At 37.2% G+C, this 18,464-nt stretch overlaps 1 protein-coding gene across 2 annotated transcripts in view; it reads right to left on the reverse strand.

Annotated features, from left to right (window-relative positions):
• IGF2BP3 (insulin-like growth factor 2 mRNA binding protein 3) overlaps positions 1–18,464 on the reverse strand; it is a 134,247-nt gene that overhangs the window by 5,204 nt on the left and 110,579 nt on the right. For both annotated transcript variants that reach the window (XM_008566530.1, XM_008566529.1), the window contains 3 exons: positions 18,171–18,306; positions 16,456–16,581; positions 2,613–2,729 (listed from right to left, as the gene is read on the reverse strand). In XM_008566530.1, the coding sequence (XP_008564752.1) occupies positions 2,613–2,729; positions 16,456–16,581; positions 18,171–18,306 (379 nt within the window). The remainder of the gene's footprint in view (positions 1–2,612; positions 2,730–16,455; positions 16,582–18,170; positions 18,307–18,464) is intronic.

An 18,464-nucleotide genomic window follows, 5' to 3' on the forward strand; every position in this document is an offset into this window, starting at 1 on the left:
TCAACTAAATTAACTGAGCAGAAGAAAAGTAAACTCAGACTTTTCTATTTTCACAGACTATATGAAATCACACAAAAAGCCTGGGCTAGGGAAACGGTGCAAAAATTGTTGAAGGGAGAGGAAACCAGCATTTCCTCTCAGTCACAGTAAGAAAGGATTTGGGAACCCAACTGGTAGGAGTTTAAAAAAAAAAAAATTGTTAGACACTTGCTATGCAAGAAGCAAAATTCTTATCTGAAAAATATGATTACTGTATAATAAAAATACAATAAAAATCACCCCAAATCCCAACACTCAAGAAATGATCACTCCATTAACTTGCTACAGTCTTCTAACCTTTTCCTACACGTATATTTCATCAAAAAATGTCCATTTTTAATGGAGTCATGCTTTCTCCCTCCTTCAAAATAAGGCTAACATTTCTGTCACCTACAGCCAAATTAACACTATTCTTACTTTATTCAGGGCAGTAACTTGCAGTCAATAAAATAAGCCAATAATTACTTGCATTTAGTCCAAGCTCTTAGGATTTTTCACAGGAACTCCCCAAAAAGAAGGTATTATTTTTCGGCTTTCCAGCTGGTTTTCTGCTGGGGCTAAGGGCACATGTACACTGAGGTGAGGAGTATAAATTGCTACAATCTCTCAAAAGCCTAAAAAAAAGCACATGACCTTTTGCCCTCCAAGTCTACTTCTGTAAACTTAAAGAAATAAGGTTGTATACAACAATTTTGCTGAAAGAATTTATTACTGCACTGTGCAGGATAAATTATGAAAATCTTCATGTCAAATAAGTTAACAAAAATGATTATTGTTTGGTGATACGAAATATGTGCATAATAAAATAATATATGTACGTGGAAGTTTACATAAGTAAACCTATACAAAGTATTAAGAGTGGTAGTGAATCTTTCAGAATATGCATGATTCAGACTTTTTTGAAATAAAAACATCTTTAACCTCATTAGAAAACTTCCATAAAAGTGAGGAAGAATACGAACTGAGCCTCTAATACCCAATTCTTGTTCATGAAAAATTCATTGCAGATTTTCCAAAGCTGATGTACTCGGTTCCTTTTGTGTGTGAGTGAGCGTGTGCCAAGGATTTTTTAGCTCATTAATCAGAAAACTTAGCAGGACAGTAAAGCCAGTTTACCACTTGATCTTTTATCATGTCTTTTACTCATTTATTTTGGCTGGATTTACTATTCACCTATCTTACCTTTTGTTGCAAGGGAGTGTATGAGGGCCATTTCTCTATGTGTTTTGATTTTTAATTATTTAATTTATACACACAGTGAAATACACTCTTTTGGTGTCCAGTCCTATGAGATGACAAATTCAGTCATATAACAACCACTGCAACCAAAATACAGAGCAGTTCCACCAACCACCCCCAAATTCCTCCCCCACCTCCAGCTCCTAACTACTGATTTGTCCTCTGTCCCAATAGTTCTGCCTTTTCCAGAATTGTCATGTGAATGGAATCATACAGTATGTGGCATTCTGAGTCTGACTTCTTTCTCTTAGCATAATACATGAGATTTCTTCTGAATTTTTGTATCAATAGTTGTCTTTTTATTGCTGAGTAATATTCACTGTATAGATGGACCACACTTTATCCATTCACCAGGTGAAGAACATTTGGTTTCTTATTTTGGGACAGTTATCATTAAACATGCTATAAACATTTGTGTGTAGGTTTTTTATGTTAACCTAAGTTTTTATTTCTTTTGGATAAATACCTGGAAGAGGGAATTATGGGTTATATGGTAAGTACGTGTGTAAGTTTTTATTTCTTTTGGATAAATACCTGGAAGAGGGAATTATGGGTTATATGGTAAGTATGCTAAGATATTTTAAAGAAATCTTTTTGAAAAGGGTTTACAAAACATAATCAAAATAAAACTCCTGACTGAATTTTGTTTTCCTAAAGAAAGCTATCAATGTATTAAGCCTCTGTCAACTTTTGTACTTCTTAAAACGATCTATGTTTAATATTAAATTGTCTCTCAGCACACCAAAATACAGGATCTTCAGGGCACACAATTATCTATATGGCAGACACCATTAGCTGTCATCCGATATTTGTTACCCTACCTTCTATAGTAATAAAACGTTTAGCTGAGCACACATAGACTATATTTCCCCTGCTGCACGTTCAGCGTTGTGTGGCCAAGTTCTGAGCAATGGAGTATAGGTAGAAATAAACCACAGCAGCTCACAGGAAACTTCCCTTAAGAGCAAGCCTCTTTGTTGTGTCCTCTTCTCCTACTGACTGGACAGTAGACCTGTTAGACACTGAATGGTATCATCTGGGACATGAGGGACCAAGCGCCCACCTGGGGAAGATGAGCTAGAAGGAACTTAGTTAGGTTCAAGGAGTTGGGGGAGCAGAGCCAGCATTCAGCCCGGAACTGCTGACCTCCAGATTGCCTTTTCTGGAGAGAGAAGTAACCTCACTGAAGCCACTGTTTGGGGTTTTGGATCACGCCCTTAAATAACCCGAATACAGTCTGCCACATTAAATTCAAATTATAAAGTGGCAATAGGACTCATGTTTCTGTACCTCACTGTAAAGAACCAGGAGAACCACAACTGGCAGAACAGTACCTTAATTGAAGCTCCTGCAAAGCGAGACAGCTGTTTGATGTGCTGGCCCTGCTTGCCGATAATGGCACCGACTGATAGGGCTGGGATGAACAGATGAACAGTCTCCGTTTCTGATTGCTGTTAGGAAAGACAGCCAGGACATGCATGCTTATTTGCTACAAATCAGGCTTTGTCATCGTCAGCTCTGGCGTGGGCACATTCTCATATACAGCAGGAATACTGGGAAAATTTTAGGAAAAACTACCACAATAAGTTGACAAGTTTACCTAACAGGTCAAAAAGATCTCATATATTCATCCTGAAAGCATTTGTATTTAAAATTTCACTTTTCTCTACACAATTTTCTAAAATTTTAAGATGTCCTAAGTTATAGATTATATGATACTATAGATGTTATAAAGTTTAAACTTACTACAATAGAGGGACAAGACTGTGCTCAAAATTAAGATCCCCCTATATCCAAGGGAGATTCCTGACAAGCAAACAAAATTCTAGGCTACACATGAAACGTAGCACTGAAGGACACCAGCTCCATACCTTACCTGTATAGGCTTCACATCCATCACATAAACACATACATCACGACCTATTCTCTAAAAGAAAAACTCCTGAATCTCATTACATATGACTAAATCGTGTGAAGCCTTACCACTATCGTTCAGTACTTATCACGGCCAAGCACAGGACAGGACCAGAAGAGAACTAATTCATTTCAGTGGTAATAAAATGCTGTAAGATACTTTCCCATATCACTCCCTATTCCTTCCACCTCTGCCTTCCCCTGTCCATTTTACATGTGAACACATCGGAACACATTTGAAGGTTAACTCCTGAAAGGTTATGTGTAAATGGACGTTATCTGTATACCTCATTCCTTTGCTTCTTTCCACCTCAAGCCAGCTGTGCCCTTTCATATAGTCATTCTTGCACGGCTAAAGGACACATTCAACAAGAGAATAGTTCAGTGACTGGGTTCCTAAAAAGGCCAATTCAAGGTTCAGTAATGTTACTGGTGAACTAAGTTCTAAAATGCAGAAGCAATGCACCCGTTCATTCAGTTTACACTTTGTTTACCTTCTAATAGTAGCAATAAAACGCTTCCAAGGATAAATTAATTCCAAATATTTTAAGATGAGCCACAACTGCATAAACCAAGTAAAGTATAATATGCATTTGTTAAAAAACAAAAACAAACCATTATTTATACCTAATAAGCTAACATTTCTAGAAATGTAAGAAGATATTTTGTAAGAAGAAATTTGCACGTGATCCACTTGGTAAGAAACGCTTTACAGGATTCTCTCTTGAAGGTTCCTGTATTCCTATTATACATATGAAACTATGAATTCAGTTCCCCAGTACTCAATTTATCAGTGCTGTAATGTATACACACAGCACCCTGAAACAGCTAATTTCTAATTTTTAACCTAAATGCTTTTCAAAGTCTCAGGAACTAGGGAAATGTTTAGAATTTGATCATCTTAAGCAGTTTTTGAAAATCTTAATCAAAGCAAACAGCAACACCAGACTGATACCCTGAAACAGCTAATTTCTAATTTTTAACCTAAATGCTTTTCAAAGTCTCAGGAACTAGGGAAATGTTTAGAATCTGATCATCTTAAGCAGTTTTTGAAAATCTTAATCAAAGCAAACAGCAACACCAGACTGATACTTTCAATGGATGTGGGAACAAATTTTGTGCCATTTACTGTTGGTCCATCAAATGATACCATTTTCTTCCCCCTCGAGTGAAATGAAATGGGAGAAGTAGAGCAGGAACAGCAAAGCCTGTAAAACCGGTTGTGATCAACTAAGTTGTAAATACCACTACACTCAGACTGCCTGGTATCACCACACAAAAATTATTCCGTGGCATTAATGGTTCCATCTTCTTCCTGTAAGCCCAGAATAGAGACAGGGAACAGGACACTAGGCACCACCAATCTGTGGAGAGAGACCGATAACCAGCAGCAGAACCCCACACATGGATGAACAAGCCATCCGCTTACTTATCCATCAGCCCAGGCTCACCGAAGACCGTTCCACAGGTCAGTTTACTCACACTATTCGTTAAGACTTTTAATCTGAGAATCTTTTCTTTTCTTTAGACCCCCAACATTTCAGGTGAAAAATCCATTCCACTCAAAATGTTGGGCAACACATCCTTGCTGCTACTTAATTTTGTTTAAATTTTTCAAGAAAATTCTTAAATCTTAAATCTTTAAAGATTCGATTGTTTACCTAATATTTTTGATCTTAGGAATTTAAGTCTTTAGTTTCTTTAAAAAAAGATTTTAAAAAAATAAATTAGTAAACAAAAATAATCTAGAAATAACAAAAGGGCTGGCTCTTTGAATATAATAAATAACTTTTGCCTATTTACCAATGAGATGGAAATGAGAAATGGGAAATTATACAAATGATACTAGACAAAATAAAAATTAAAGTATACCAGTGTGCTAATAAATCGGAAAACGTCAAAAATTTGTCTAGGAATGACCAAAGTCAATCAGGAAAACTCAAGTTATTTGGTCATTGTTAAGTTTTTCTAATAGACCAAATAATACCAAACGCTCAGGAAGAGTGACAAAAACCCCATGAAAAGACACACATGGGAAACTAGAAAAGGACAGGCAGGCAGACATGTTTCATACGGGAAAATGTACTAACTAAAACTTTAAACAAAAGCATACTACAGACAACATATTCTAATTTTATTTTAGCAATACACCTTGGATATCTTCCCACGTCATTCATGTGTCCTTCATTCTACTGACAGTATTCCCTCACACACACCAACTGACTTATCCTATCCCCACAGTGTGTCTAGTTCCCAGTGTCCAACTAATTCACATAACAGTTCAATCAGATCTTTGTACATAAATGTTTGTACCCTATTCAAATACCTCTATGGCAAATATTCTGAGAAGTAAAACTGAGTTAAAGGGCCTGAACATTTAAAATAAACGTTATCAAATTATCATACAAAAGGGCTCCTGCTCAATCCACACAGAATTCCAGTTATTCCATCCTAGTGGAATTCTAGTTAAGACATTTGTGACACATTTGAATGCTACTTGTGTGTGTGTGTTCAACAAAGAATAGTGGGAAGTGGGTAAAAAGCATGCTGAGATAAAAATTTAGGTGAAGCAGAAAATAACCATTATGAGGGGTGGGGGAATAGGACACCTGTGTGGCAATCGGTTTGCATTTACTCTGGGTGAGGTGCTGTGCATGGCCTCATTTATACCTCATAATAGACCCAACTGATAGAAACTAACAATATTCTCATTTAGAGATGAGAAAGCTGAGCTGGAGGGGTGAAGTCATTTGCCCCAAATCACACACTGACTGGTGGTGGAGCCAGGATTCAAATCTGGGTCTATTTCCTAGACAGACACACACACAGACACACACACACTATACCTTTCTTTCATGGGTTTAGATGTGCTCTGAAATAAACCCAGAGCTGCTAAAAATATACACAGAACTGTCATTCGAGGAGGGGCGGCCTTCAGTGGTCCTATCGCTCTTCCCTTGATTGGCCTTGGTATGACTTCCGATGAGTCAAAAAAAAAAATTTCCTACATATAGTTGGCAAAAGCTTAACCCTTTGAAAATCAACCTACTAAAAAGGTATCCAGAGATAGTCTATTAAAATCTTTATTTTGGAGATTAAGGAACCAAAAGCAAAAGGTTTGTTGTTTCCTCTGCACACACCTATGTTATGCATGTTTAAGACGTTTTACAACTTACAATGTAAGTTTCAATTCCTTTATTTTCACCTGACAGTTATTTTGCTGTTTGAAGGTGCTTTTATAAAGACATTAGGAAAGTTCAGTTTCCAATTTTTCACTAATTCATATAATGATATTATCAGATCTTTCTACATAAATCTTTATGCCCTTGTACAAATAATTCCAATAATTTATGCAAAAGAAATGCTGGGTCAAAGAGCACAAATATTTAAAATTGATAGATATTTCTAAATTATGCTAATAAATTTATTTTATGGTCAATGAATTTATTAAAGAAAGAAATCATTTTAGTACCAACCATGCCTTTCATTTAAACTGTTCTTTCTATGTCTCTTCCTTATCTTCAACCCCCACCATGTACCTCATATTCATATAAGAGTTAACCCAAAATTCGACTCCAGGAAATATTCCTGACTTACCCAGCTCTAATCACCTATCACCTCTAATCATGGGATTTTGTTTCTTTAGCTTAATAATAATAATAATAATTTTTTTTTTTTTTAAAGATGACTGGTAAAGGGATCTTAACCCTTGACTTAGTGTTGTCAGCACCACACTCTTCCCAAGTGAGCGATGGGCCGGTCCTCAAATGTACTAAATTTGTACCAAATTGTTATAGCTTGGTAAAGTTCTCTGGTATTTCCATGTTTTCCAGGACAATGTAACACATTACAGGTATTAAGTAGTTGTAAGCTGAAAGAAGTCCTCCTTTTAGCTCTAAAAGCATTTTTAGAACAAACACACCGGAAGAGGATTTGCCTTCCCACTAAATTCTGACTGTGTAAATTTGTGATAGGGGCCAAATCACTTCTGATACTCTTCATTAGCAAGGGACACCATAATAAAATTATTTCATTCTTCACTATTTCAAAGTCAGAAGAATAGTGCCTCTCTGTGGAAGGCTCTGTACCTTACAGACTTAATGACTATACAACATTTATCCCTTTAAGGCCTATATTATTCTAAATAACTAAACAGACCAATCAGTGCTGCCACTGGCCATAAACTGTGCTCATTGTTAGCATTATTTTATCACTCTGGTCCCTATACCAAGACTTAAGTTAATCTTGACCAAATTTCTTTAAAAAGGGTGGGATCTAAATGTTTTATCTAAGAACATCCATATTATGTTCTTCTGAACAATGTACTTTTTTTGGTTTGGTGGTGATAAAGACCTTTTTAACAGTCAGAATAAATGTAATGTGTAACTTTCATCACCATAGTATTTCATCATGACTGTAATTTATTTACTGGGCCTTATTCCAGAAAGAATTTTATGCTGCTTACAAAATACACATAATCTAGAAAGATAAAATAAAGGAGCTGTAGAAATAAGAGCATTAGGGACCTGTAATAGTAAATATAGAGCCAAAAATGCTCACACAAATTTGGCTCTAAGCTTCCCAACAGATAATTTTTTTTTAAAAAGTCAGCTGCCTGATTAACCATGTCTATGAGAAAAAACGTATTCATATGCTTAGTAAAACATGAATTTTTGCTTGCATTGATCCCAGAGACAAACTTATAAATATCCTCAGAAGACAATAATGTTAAGATCCTTAGAGTGAAAGTCCCAGAGCCTCAAAAGCATAGCCTTAGCATGTGTCCTAGCCTAGAAGATATCCAATACTGCTGCTATGAGAAAACTCTGAGGCTTAAGCCATGTTAAAGCGTCAGAAGCAAACTAATCTTTCTGACAGTGGTGAAAGGCTATCAAACGTTTTTGCTTTATTGATGTTTGGGGGGCGGGGGGAGGTAGGATGAAAAGTAACAAATACAATATGAAGATTAAGACTGAACTTAAGAAAATGTATGAAGCTTTGGAAGGAACAGTAGTCAGTAGAGAAGGGCAAAAAGGACCAAAATACAATACAAAGAAAGGGCAAGTACATGAAGTAAGAATCAATACACAGATTTAAAAATGTCCTACACTAGAACGAAAACAGAAGCAACAGAACTTGTCAAACAGAAAAAGCAGAGTTAGAAGGAAACTAGGTGTCTTCCCACACTTGGTGCCATAGACCGATGAGCAGTGACACGTGCCCTTGGTAATTGCACCTTCAAGAAAAGCCGACAAATCAGATGACTGAAGCTTGATGGAAGACATTTCTGAACGTCACCTGATTCCATTTGCTCCAATTTCATATCCACCAAACATCTCCCTGACCATAAATTACCTTAAGGAAATTTTCTCTAGGAACATAGGGCAGCTCACATAAACATGTGTCTACCTGACAGCCATCATACCAGCTTTCTGGTACAATTCATTCTTACATGCGATTCTGCATAATAAGCCATGTTTGCAGGATTTGAACACCCCAGATACTTGGCAAAACTAAGTAGCCAGAACAATGGTTCTCATAAGCTTCTTCCACCTGTGAATGTCTGAGATCTAGCTTGAAAACACCCCATTCAGCATTACCCTTTCTTGTTACACATATTCCTTGCATTTAAGTTAATGTTCAATTGCACTGTCCTGACCCTTCTACCTAATCTTTTTCTTGATACGTTCTTCGGGGGTGAAGGATATTCACAGGACGTAAGCTGCTTCCCAATGGATTTCTGCCAGATGCCTATCGGCAAAACTTCCTTTGCACCGCTTGGCATACTCTGTGGCTTGAAATAACAAAAGAGCAAAGCTGCTCAACTGAAAGTTTGCATAACTGGCAAAGTCTGCCAGTGAGTAATTCCTAATCATCATTGTGAAGATATACAAGTACAAGCAAATAGTAAGGTTAAGTGTGTTTACTTTGTGGGGAACAAAATCAAAGACATCCCGAAGGCATGGGGACATGCACACCAGCCAAAAGATCAGCCTCCAGGAACCCGGAAAGATGCCAGCCATTCTCTCTGGCTTGTAAAATAGATACTCCTGGTTTTTTTTTTTTTTTTTTTTTTTTTTTTTTTTTTTTTTGGGGGGGGGGGGTTTTTTTTTTTTTTTTTTTTTTTTTTTTTTTTTTTTTTGGGGGGGGGGAGTTGTTTTGTTTTGTTTTAATTTTTGTTTCTCAATGGATTTTGGTCTGGAACCAAAATCATATACTCAACTCCATGACCTAAATGAATACTGAAATCTTCAACAACAAAAAAAAGAAAGGCAAAGAAGTTTCTCCCCATAACTGAGTAACTAAGACCTCTTAGAGGTAATAAATGTATGCAGGGATTTATTTATTTGGAAATTGTTTACCAAATTCCAAACAAAAGAGGTACAGCCACAATGACAAATCTTAAGGAGAAAGACTAAGAGACTCCATGAAACAGTCATCTGACCTAAAAATCCCTTTCAACTCAAAACATTTAATTTCTTAAAAAGTACCTTAACTAGCTAAGACCTAAAAAACTGCATATTTTTCATGCCTCTGTCATAAGCAGAAAGTTAGTAATTTTTAGGTTATACTATCATTCCAGAGACTCCTGCGAATACTCCAAAGAGGCTCTCAAATTATGAAGACAATGGCCCTGGGGCTTACTCCTGCCAACCCACCTGCAAGCTGCCAAGACCATCCAGCTAAGGTGACTCGTGCTGTGCCAATTCTCTATTCCCTACTGTAGAGCATTTCCTGTCACTTATAAACTAGAAGTTTGCCAATGAATTACTGCACGAGCCAGCTGCTAGGCAGGAACTAGAGACTTTTTTTCTATTAGAAGAACCAACTCTTTGGCTCCACTGCAGAAAAAAAAAAAAAAATCAACCTGGCAGGTTCCAGGAAGAAGAGAATATTGTGGCAGGGGGGACCACTAGGCAAAATTCTAGAACGGAAGAGAGGCAAGAGAATTATCCAGAGATAAGATGTATCATTCTGCTTTCATGCTACAAGGCAGGAACGAGAAAACATGAGTAGAGAAATGAAACAATTCTAGAAGAAAGAGGAAGCAGTACATAAAAATACAGAGTCTGTTTCTCTGAAATATTTAGCCATCAAAACCTATTTCCTGGCAGGCAATATATGTTTAAAATAAAAGCAGAGATTTGTTGTTAACCTACAGGACACCAAGGATAAACCGATGATCGTAAGTAATCGGACTTCTCTGTGACAGCTTCTAAGGAACAGCAAACTCCTCATCAATGAGCATAGATACCAGACTGCACTGGAAGAATAGCCTGAAAGTACCCAGAAAAAATATCTGTCAACTTTAATTCTCTAGCCCAGTTTTTAAAAAATACCACAGACCCTCACAGACCTACAAACCTACAGTATGTTCTTTAGCAAGCAGGAAAGCAAAACCAAAGGAATTTAAGAAGCAATGATAAGCAAAGAAACTGATAAAGCTTTGGTAATATCAATTTCCTTTAAAAACAATAGTTTATTTGTATTTCAAAAAGTGGTGACCATGAGCTACACTTAATGAATATTAGTGATTGGGATTTAGAACAAGAATAATAAAGTTTAAAATAGACAGTGAAGGCAAAACTTTTCCAGCTAAGTGCTTGCTCCTCCCCCGAAGTTATACACTAAAACAAGATCTGTTGGAGAATTAATTATTCCCTTAAATATTAAGCCAGAAAATTACCTGACAACTATTTAAAAGATTTACTCTAGCTGGTATCCAGAGACACAGAACAATTCTCTGAGTAATGGTGTTTTCCCTTTATTTAGATGAAAATAACCTGTAGGAGTAGAATCTAGAACATGGAATTTTCTCCTCCAGAATTTTAGATTTTCCTCTTTCTGAGAGAACATGAAAGCTTGCTTCCTCCCTTCCAAGCTCTGGGAGGTTTCATTAATAGGTAATAGTGCTAAATCCATGGCGGCAGAGTCAATTAGCTGTCCCCAACATCTATTCTCCTTTAGTAATAGACCCTGTGTTGAATGGGCACAGTCACTGTAGAGACTCTTTCCTAGTTTCACTTGCAGCTAGATATGACCAGGTGTTACATTCTGACCAACACAATACCAGTGAAACTGTGAAAAGCTGTCCTCAGGCAGCATCCTTAAATGAAGATGCTGCCTATTTTTTATCCTTATCCTTCTTGCTGGCTGGAGCTTGAGCAGTCATCCTGGGCTAGGGTATGGCATACTAAGCAGATAGGAGCATCAGTCCTAGACAATATAGCAGAACCACTACCAGCCTTGGAATTTTTACCCTTGAACTCTTCTCACGATTAAAGAAAACTCACTTAAGCCAATTGTTTTTCTTGCAACACACAGACAAACCTAACCCTGATATAGATAGCATACCAAAATAGATTTAGAAGAGTGAAAACAGACATATAGCAGCATCCCAGAAGTTTTTGGCCCAATATTTGCCTGAGTTGGAAAGAGAGGTTGTCCAGAGATAAAGCGGTTAAGTTTTTTCCCACTATACTTTTTAAAAAGCTTAGAACAAGGTACAAAGAGGGACACACACAAATGGTGTGTTTATGCTTGTCTCAAATTTTTCTCCCATGCATTGGTGTTGATAAAAAATATTCTTTCCAAAATTAAAGGTCCCCCCCTCCACAGACTAATAAACATTCCTTGTAGAACAGTAGTTCTCGACAATGAATAGGTAGCAAAAAAACAAAACTCCTGATGATCTTTATAAAACCAAATTTCTGAGCTTCTACCTGCTCCCACTGAGATTTTGATTCATTTAAGTGGGACACAGGTTCTTAACCAGTTAAGAAACACAGCAGCTGTTGTTAGTCTTGGTTTCACATTGAGGTCATCTGGGGAGCTTTTGAAAATGATGCCTGTACCTCATCCCTATCAAAAGGTCTGGGATAATTCTACAGAAAAAATATTTTCCCCCTTAAGGCAGGGAGTAATTAGTTAATGCTGTACTTTACAGAAAGTTGTGAACTAATAAATGTGAAAGGAAAAATAATATAGTTAAGTCAAATCATTATACGTTGGAATCGTCTGTACATGATTTGGGAAAATGCCAGCAATGGATATTAAACCCATTGGGTGAAAGACTTTTGGGGAGAAGATACACATTCTCAAAGTACTACTGATTACTTATCACAAATGGGAAAGGTATCCTTGCAATGGAGAAATCTGACAGATACTATCTTAATCATATGACAAACCTACCATGACCAATAATGAGACAGCTGACATCATTTGCTTCTTGATGTGATACATGACAGAGTATCCTCCCCCCTGCGGCCTCCCCCCCAAAAAACCCCCACAATTCTGCAGAGGTAATCACACAAATCCAATTTATGGATGATTCTATAAGCCACTGGCTTAAAATTTTCAAAATGTCAATGCCAAAAAGAAGAAAAAAGGGGAGAAGGGGTCTGGTGTATTGTTATAAATAGACTAAAGAGATATGACAACTAAATGCAATGCATGTTCTTGACTAGATTCTTTATTGAAAATACACAGCTATATATGACATTATTGGGACAACTGCAGGAATTTAAATATGGACTGCGTATTAATAACATTGTGCCAAATTTCCTGAGTGACGATACTGTGGTTATATAGGTGAACATCCTTGAAAAGTTCAAAATAGTATAATGTTCCTGTTAATAATTATCTATAATTATCACAAAATTAAAAAAATATATATATACCACGCATTCAAGAAAGCATCATATGCCTACATATTACAGAAGGAAAAGGCAACTTTGAGCACTTTAACCCACAAAAGCAAAGATTTTTTTCATTTTGGAGGAAAAGAGATTACAAAAATGTATCCCCTTTCCACTTTTAAGTTCTGTGAATAATCCTGACATTTTGTTTGAGGTCTAGAACAGAGATGAAGTTAGTAGTAGGTTTAGATCTACAGAAAAATCACAAGAACACACTCATCTTTAGTAAACACATGCAATATATCCACAATTCCTCAACCATTCCAGCCAGAAGGTGACAGAACTGTCTGTCTCTTAGCATTTAATGTTATGAGTGGTACCTCCTCCAACAATTTAGGGAAATATCCAGGTGTCAACCTGGGGATTCCATTATATCACTGCCTAGAACACATGCAGAGTAAAATGCCTACTGGAATTCTGCAGAGAAGATGAATATTAAGATTGGCATGTTTTCAGGGCCAGCCTGTGGCTCACTTGGGAGCATGTGGTGCTGATAACACCAAGGCCACGGGTTCGTATCCCTATCTATATTGGGATGGCCGGTTAAACCCTGACACCAAGTCAAGGGTTAAGATCCCCATCATCTTAAAAAAAAAAAAAAAAAAAAAAAAAAAGAGATTGACATGTTTCCTCCCTTAAAGAATGAAAATTTCCAGGCCGGCCCCATGGCTCACTCGGGTGAGTGCGGCGCTAATAGCGCCGACGCTGCAGGTCCGGATCCTATGTAGGGATGGCCGGTGCGCTCACTGGCTGAGCATGGTGCAGACAACACCAAGCTGGGAGTTACGATCCCCTCACTGGTCCCAAAAAAAAAAAAAAGAATGAGAATTTCCTTTGTGTGTCCTTGAAACCACCAGACCAGACTGTAAGGTGTTCTCTGTTCTTGCCCTGTTGCAGAGTTTCTACCTTTACTGTTTGCAGCTTCTGCATCTTCTGTTCTCATTTCCTCTTCTAATTGCTCCTATTTTAGTTTAAATGTTCCAGGAGAAGCAAAACCCACCTATTCCAGTGATATCTTCCTTACATTTGCTTTTGGTTAAATTTTGTTAGATTAAGTAAACATCACTAACCTCCTCCCATTCTGAAAATAAAACAAAATCGCTACTAGCCATTTATTAAAGATTGTAAAAGTGCTTCAGAAATATGAGTTCTTAATATGATCTCACTTTTAAAACATTCTTAATTTTTCTAACACAGAACTACACCATTACATCAGAAAACTGACTAAATTACATAGTATTCAGTGTTTTATTGTATATTTTAAAAATAGCCACTTAGCAATTCAGTTTAGGAATTTTTGCTACTGAACCATCCACATAAAAAAAAAAGAAAAATGTCAGGAATGTTCTCTTATGCTAGAACCTGGAATGTAAGAGGCTTTACTACAGATTAGAGTGTCACCAATAGGAAGAGAAAAAAGAGTTAAAGGGACACCAATTAAACTGAGAATGTGAGGAACAGAGAGGTTAAGTGACTTCGACCTGCCCCAAGAGAAAGCTAGTTTAGGGCAGCTAGCAGAAACTTAGGCCACATGCAAACTTCTTTAGCACAGTTCTTTGACATAATCAGCTCACTATAGCTTTTAATAATGTCATTTTACACAGAAGTGTCAGGTATACATCTGTCCTATGACAAATACATTGACTTAATTCTTTTTTTTTAAACAAACTTTTCAAAGTACCCTTGTAGCCTAGCTGAGTAGCCTATACAAACTAGGTTTGCGTAAGTACACATCTCTGATGTTTGCACAACAAAATCACCTAATAGTGCCTTTCTCAGAACATCTCCACAGTTAAGAGACGCAGGACTGTACTTTCAAATTCCTATTTTAGCCTCACTTCCTCACCCCTTAAACTTTTCATATTATTCCATTCTATAGAAGGTAGGAATGTTTGACCTGAAAGTCTTTAGAGACAATTCATCCAGTTCAGCTTTTTCACTACACAGGTGAGAAAAATCCAGAAACTCACGGCCAGACCTGGACTCTTGACTCCAGGGCTCTTTCCACCAGTCCCCTTTAGCAGCTAAGTACAAACACACCAGGCTAGGTCAGACTGCGTTTAGCTTCAGATAATGCCTAACAAACCTACTCACACTTGGTATTTAATTGAAATTCTGACGATTATGCTTACATTTGTTGGTTTCCAGGCCCAAACATACTAGAAATGGCAGGCGAGTTGCAGGGACTGATGCAGATGGTGCTGACAGTAAAGGTAAAAACACTCTGCAAGAAGGCAAGAGCTCAGAACACCTGTCAGTCTCAAGGGTTCAAGGACAGGAAAAGGAAATTCTCATTCATAAAAGAATAAAAAGTGGATAATCTTAGTCATCTTTGCTCTCTGCAGAATTTCAGCGTCATTTTATTCTACATATTTATTTTAGGCAGGCATATATATATAATGGAATCTCCAACTTGTTCCTCCTGGATATTTCCCTAAATTGATATAGGAGGTACCACTCAAAACATTACATGATAAAAGAGTCAAATGAGAAGGAAGAGAAGTAAACAAATTCATGAAGAATGTTAATTTTATTTCACATGATTGTCTATTTCCAATTACCATTGATAATGCAACTGAATTATGAACTACTTTCAAAGTAGTTTATTGTATCAGGTGTTTGCTGTGTTGCAATTATTTTTGTACTATCACTGTTCTATTTCTGACCTCAGGGAAAATGCTATTCTTAAAAATAAAAATAAAAATAAAAAAGAATATTTCTTACATAATCTACCTCTTTGCAAAATACATAAATGTTTGATGTTTACATGCATACACAATAGAATTGTGAGCAAAACTATCTTAGCTCACTGGTTAAAAGTTACAAACATTCAAAATGAAAAACTTTTCAAAGCACTTTACTTCCAGGTGACAAAGTGAAGAATGCCTTTTAACAATCCTTTCCTTCAACATTTAAACATGACTAACCTTAGAACTCAGTGTAGGTTTTGCTGTCTAGTACCTTTAAGAATTTTTGCTAACACTTCATTCTATCAAAAGTATGATTTGTGACAATGTCAAAAAAACAAAACAAGACTAACCTCCTTCCCCCTGCCCCAAAGTCCCAAATTTTTCTTTTGATATTTAAAAACACATGTTGACAACCCTACCATCCAAAAACTTCAAAATAATTCCCATGTCTACCCTACAACCTAACCTACAAAGGGCAAATAAGAAGGTTCGATTGACAAGAACCGTATAGCACTTGCTGGCTCTAAACTGATGATAGATCACACGGGACCAGGATTTACATTAAGATTTTTTCTCAGGGGCCGGCCCGGTGGCGCACTGCTACAGTGCGCCGCTTGGGAGCGCGGTGGCGCTCCTGCTGAGGGTTCGGATCCCACATACAGACTGGTTCCCGCTCACTGGCTGAGCGAGGCGCGGGCGCGACACCGAGGGTTGCGATCCGTTGCCGGACACGAAAGAAGACAAAAAGGAAAAAAAAAAAAAAAAAAAGATTTTTTCTCAGTTAGCACTGAATGTCACACTACTAGAGGGCAACGAAGTGTGACTGTTACTGCATGCTGCTCAACTATAGAGAAAGCCAAGGCCAGTTATCTTACCTCAAACTGTGGGTAGGGAGGAGTCATAGCTGAAGGGGGCCCTGAGGTGGGAGGTGGCATTCCTGAAGTGGGTGGGAACAGACCCAAGGCATTCAGGTTTAATCCAGGAATTAAATGTGCTTGAAGCTGCAATAGTAAAAAGGTCCCTTAATTTAATAATTAACTGAATCAAGGGAAAATGACATTTGTAAGTGACATTATTTAGATTGTGACCTTGTCTAATAAAACAATCTTCTTATAAGTCAAATTTTAGAACAACGCAGATATGGCTACACTTGAGTACATTGTTTACATCTGTTTACATCTTTTGGTATTTTTTAAATCTGTGTGCTGGCTTGCCCCCTTCTTGATCTGCAGCTGCACTGAGGAGTCTTGAGGGCAGGGAACACGGCCTTCCTTTTCCCCTCACACCCACCACACAGTATTTAGATAAAACTGTACTCTGTGGGTACACTGTAAATACAGACTGAAAAGCTTGTCTTAGTTGAAGAGGTAAACAGGTAAGATGTGTTCACTCAAAAGTAAATGGGGTATAGAGAACCAGCTATTAAGAGATCTTTACTCCTTGGATAAAATCTGGCACTCACGGGTCCACAGGCCTAAAACAAAGATAAGCCCTTAAAAAATCAGGTCCCAGGTCCTATCTCCATGTAACTACTGCAACTAATATCTTTGGAATGAATACAAAAGCCAGAAAGGGGATTTTGTTTTGGCTTAATTGTGAAGTAGAGAGTAGAAATGGGACTTGAGTGTACTTGGGAATCTTCTAAAAAGGCTTAAGGGGTTGGATTTAATCCCAATTGATTCTAAAACATCTGGACAAGCAATGATAATGTAAAGGTAGGCAGGTAGTCATATGAGGAAAATGATTAGCATTCTAGGCTCTTCTCACAAAGGTAATATATTCACATTTCCCTTCTCTCAGATTTAGTGTTTCATATGACAAGACCAATTGAAAAAATCATTTACTTCAAAATTTAAGATGGACTTTTGAAGTGTTTCACTTTTGGCAACATCCATCCATTAAGGAATGTCAGCAATTTGCTTTAATAGCCTTAGATGCAGTACACAGGTTGTTTTGTCATTTGGAATTTGGGGGGGGGGGGTAGCTGGCTGGTTCAGGTATCTGAACCCTTGACTCACTTGAAATTCTTAAATCTCTAAAGTTTATATGAGTAACCAAGTTAAACCTGTATTCTTAATGATAACTTTTATATCTATTAATAGTATGCAAGGTCATGCAGTAACCCCATTTTACAGATGAGGAAACTGAGGCTCAGAGAAACTGAGTTAATTGTCCAAGAGAATAGAACTTAGCTCATAAATGGTTGAGCCGGGATTCAAATCTAGTCCATATACCTCTAAAGTCCACATTCCTTCTATATTAAAGACCCTCAAATTAACACCATAGGGGAGGTATTAACTCTCTGTAGGTATATATTATCCTTACCTCACATGTAAGGAAGCTAAGGCTTGAGGACTAAATAATTTGCTAAAAATCACAGACAGCCAAGCCTAATGTTTGGCCTGTGTTTTCCCTACTATCCCAGAGTACCTGCTATGGTGCTAAAAAAAACAAATAATAATAATAATAAATTAATTAATTAAACCTACTTCTAATGATGTCACCTCTCAAGAAATCAATATTAATGCAATTAAAAACATCTTTTAACTATTCATCAAAATAAAGACACGTCCTTCATATTAAAACTAACATTCATAGAAGCAATATCATTTTCATAAGACTCCCTGATTTTCTTCATTATCTCTTCCTCAGCTTTGGCACATGTTTCAACATTGCCTTTAACGGTAATGGTGCGTTCCGGATTATACAGTGTCAATTCCTGCAATCTGCCGATTGAAAAAGAGGGAAAAGAAAAATAATGAAAATTATAGGGGGAACACGTTGATGATAACTGAACCACAGATGGCAATTAAAACCAACTGTGGAGCCTGGCAATATGTAAAAGTGGATAGTTACACATGATGGGAGATGAGTAAGCCCCAGA

This window comes from Galeopterus variegatus, unplaced genomic scaffold (genome assembly GCF_000696425.1).
Source record: "Galeopterus variegatus unplaced genomic scaffold, G_variegatus-3.0.2 Scaffold251, whole genome shotgun sequence".
NCBI lineage: Eukaryota > Metazoa > Chordata > Mammalia > Dermoptera > Cynocephalidae > Galeopterus > Galeopterus variegatus.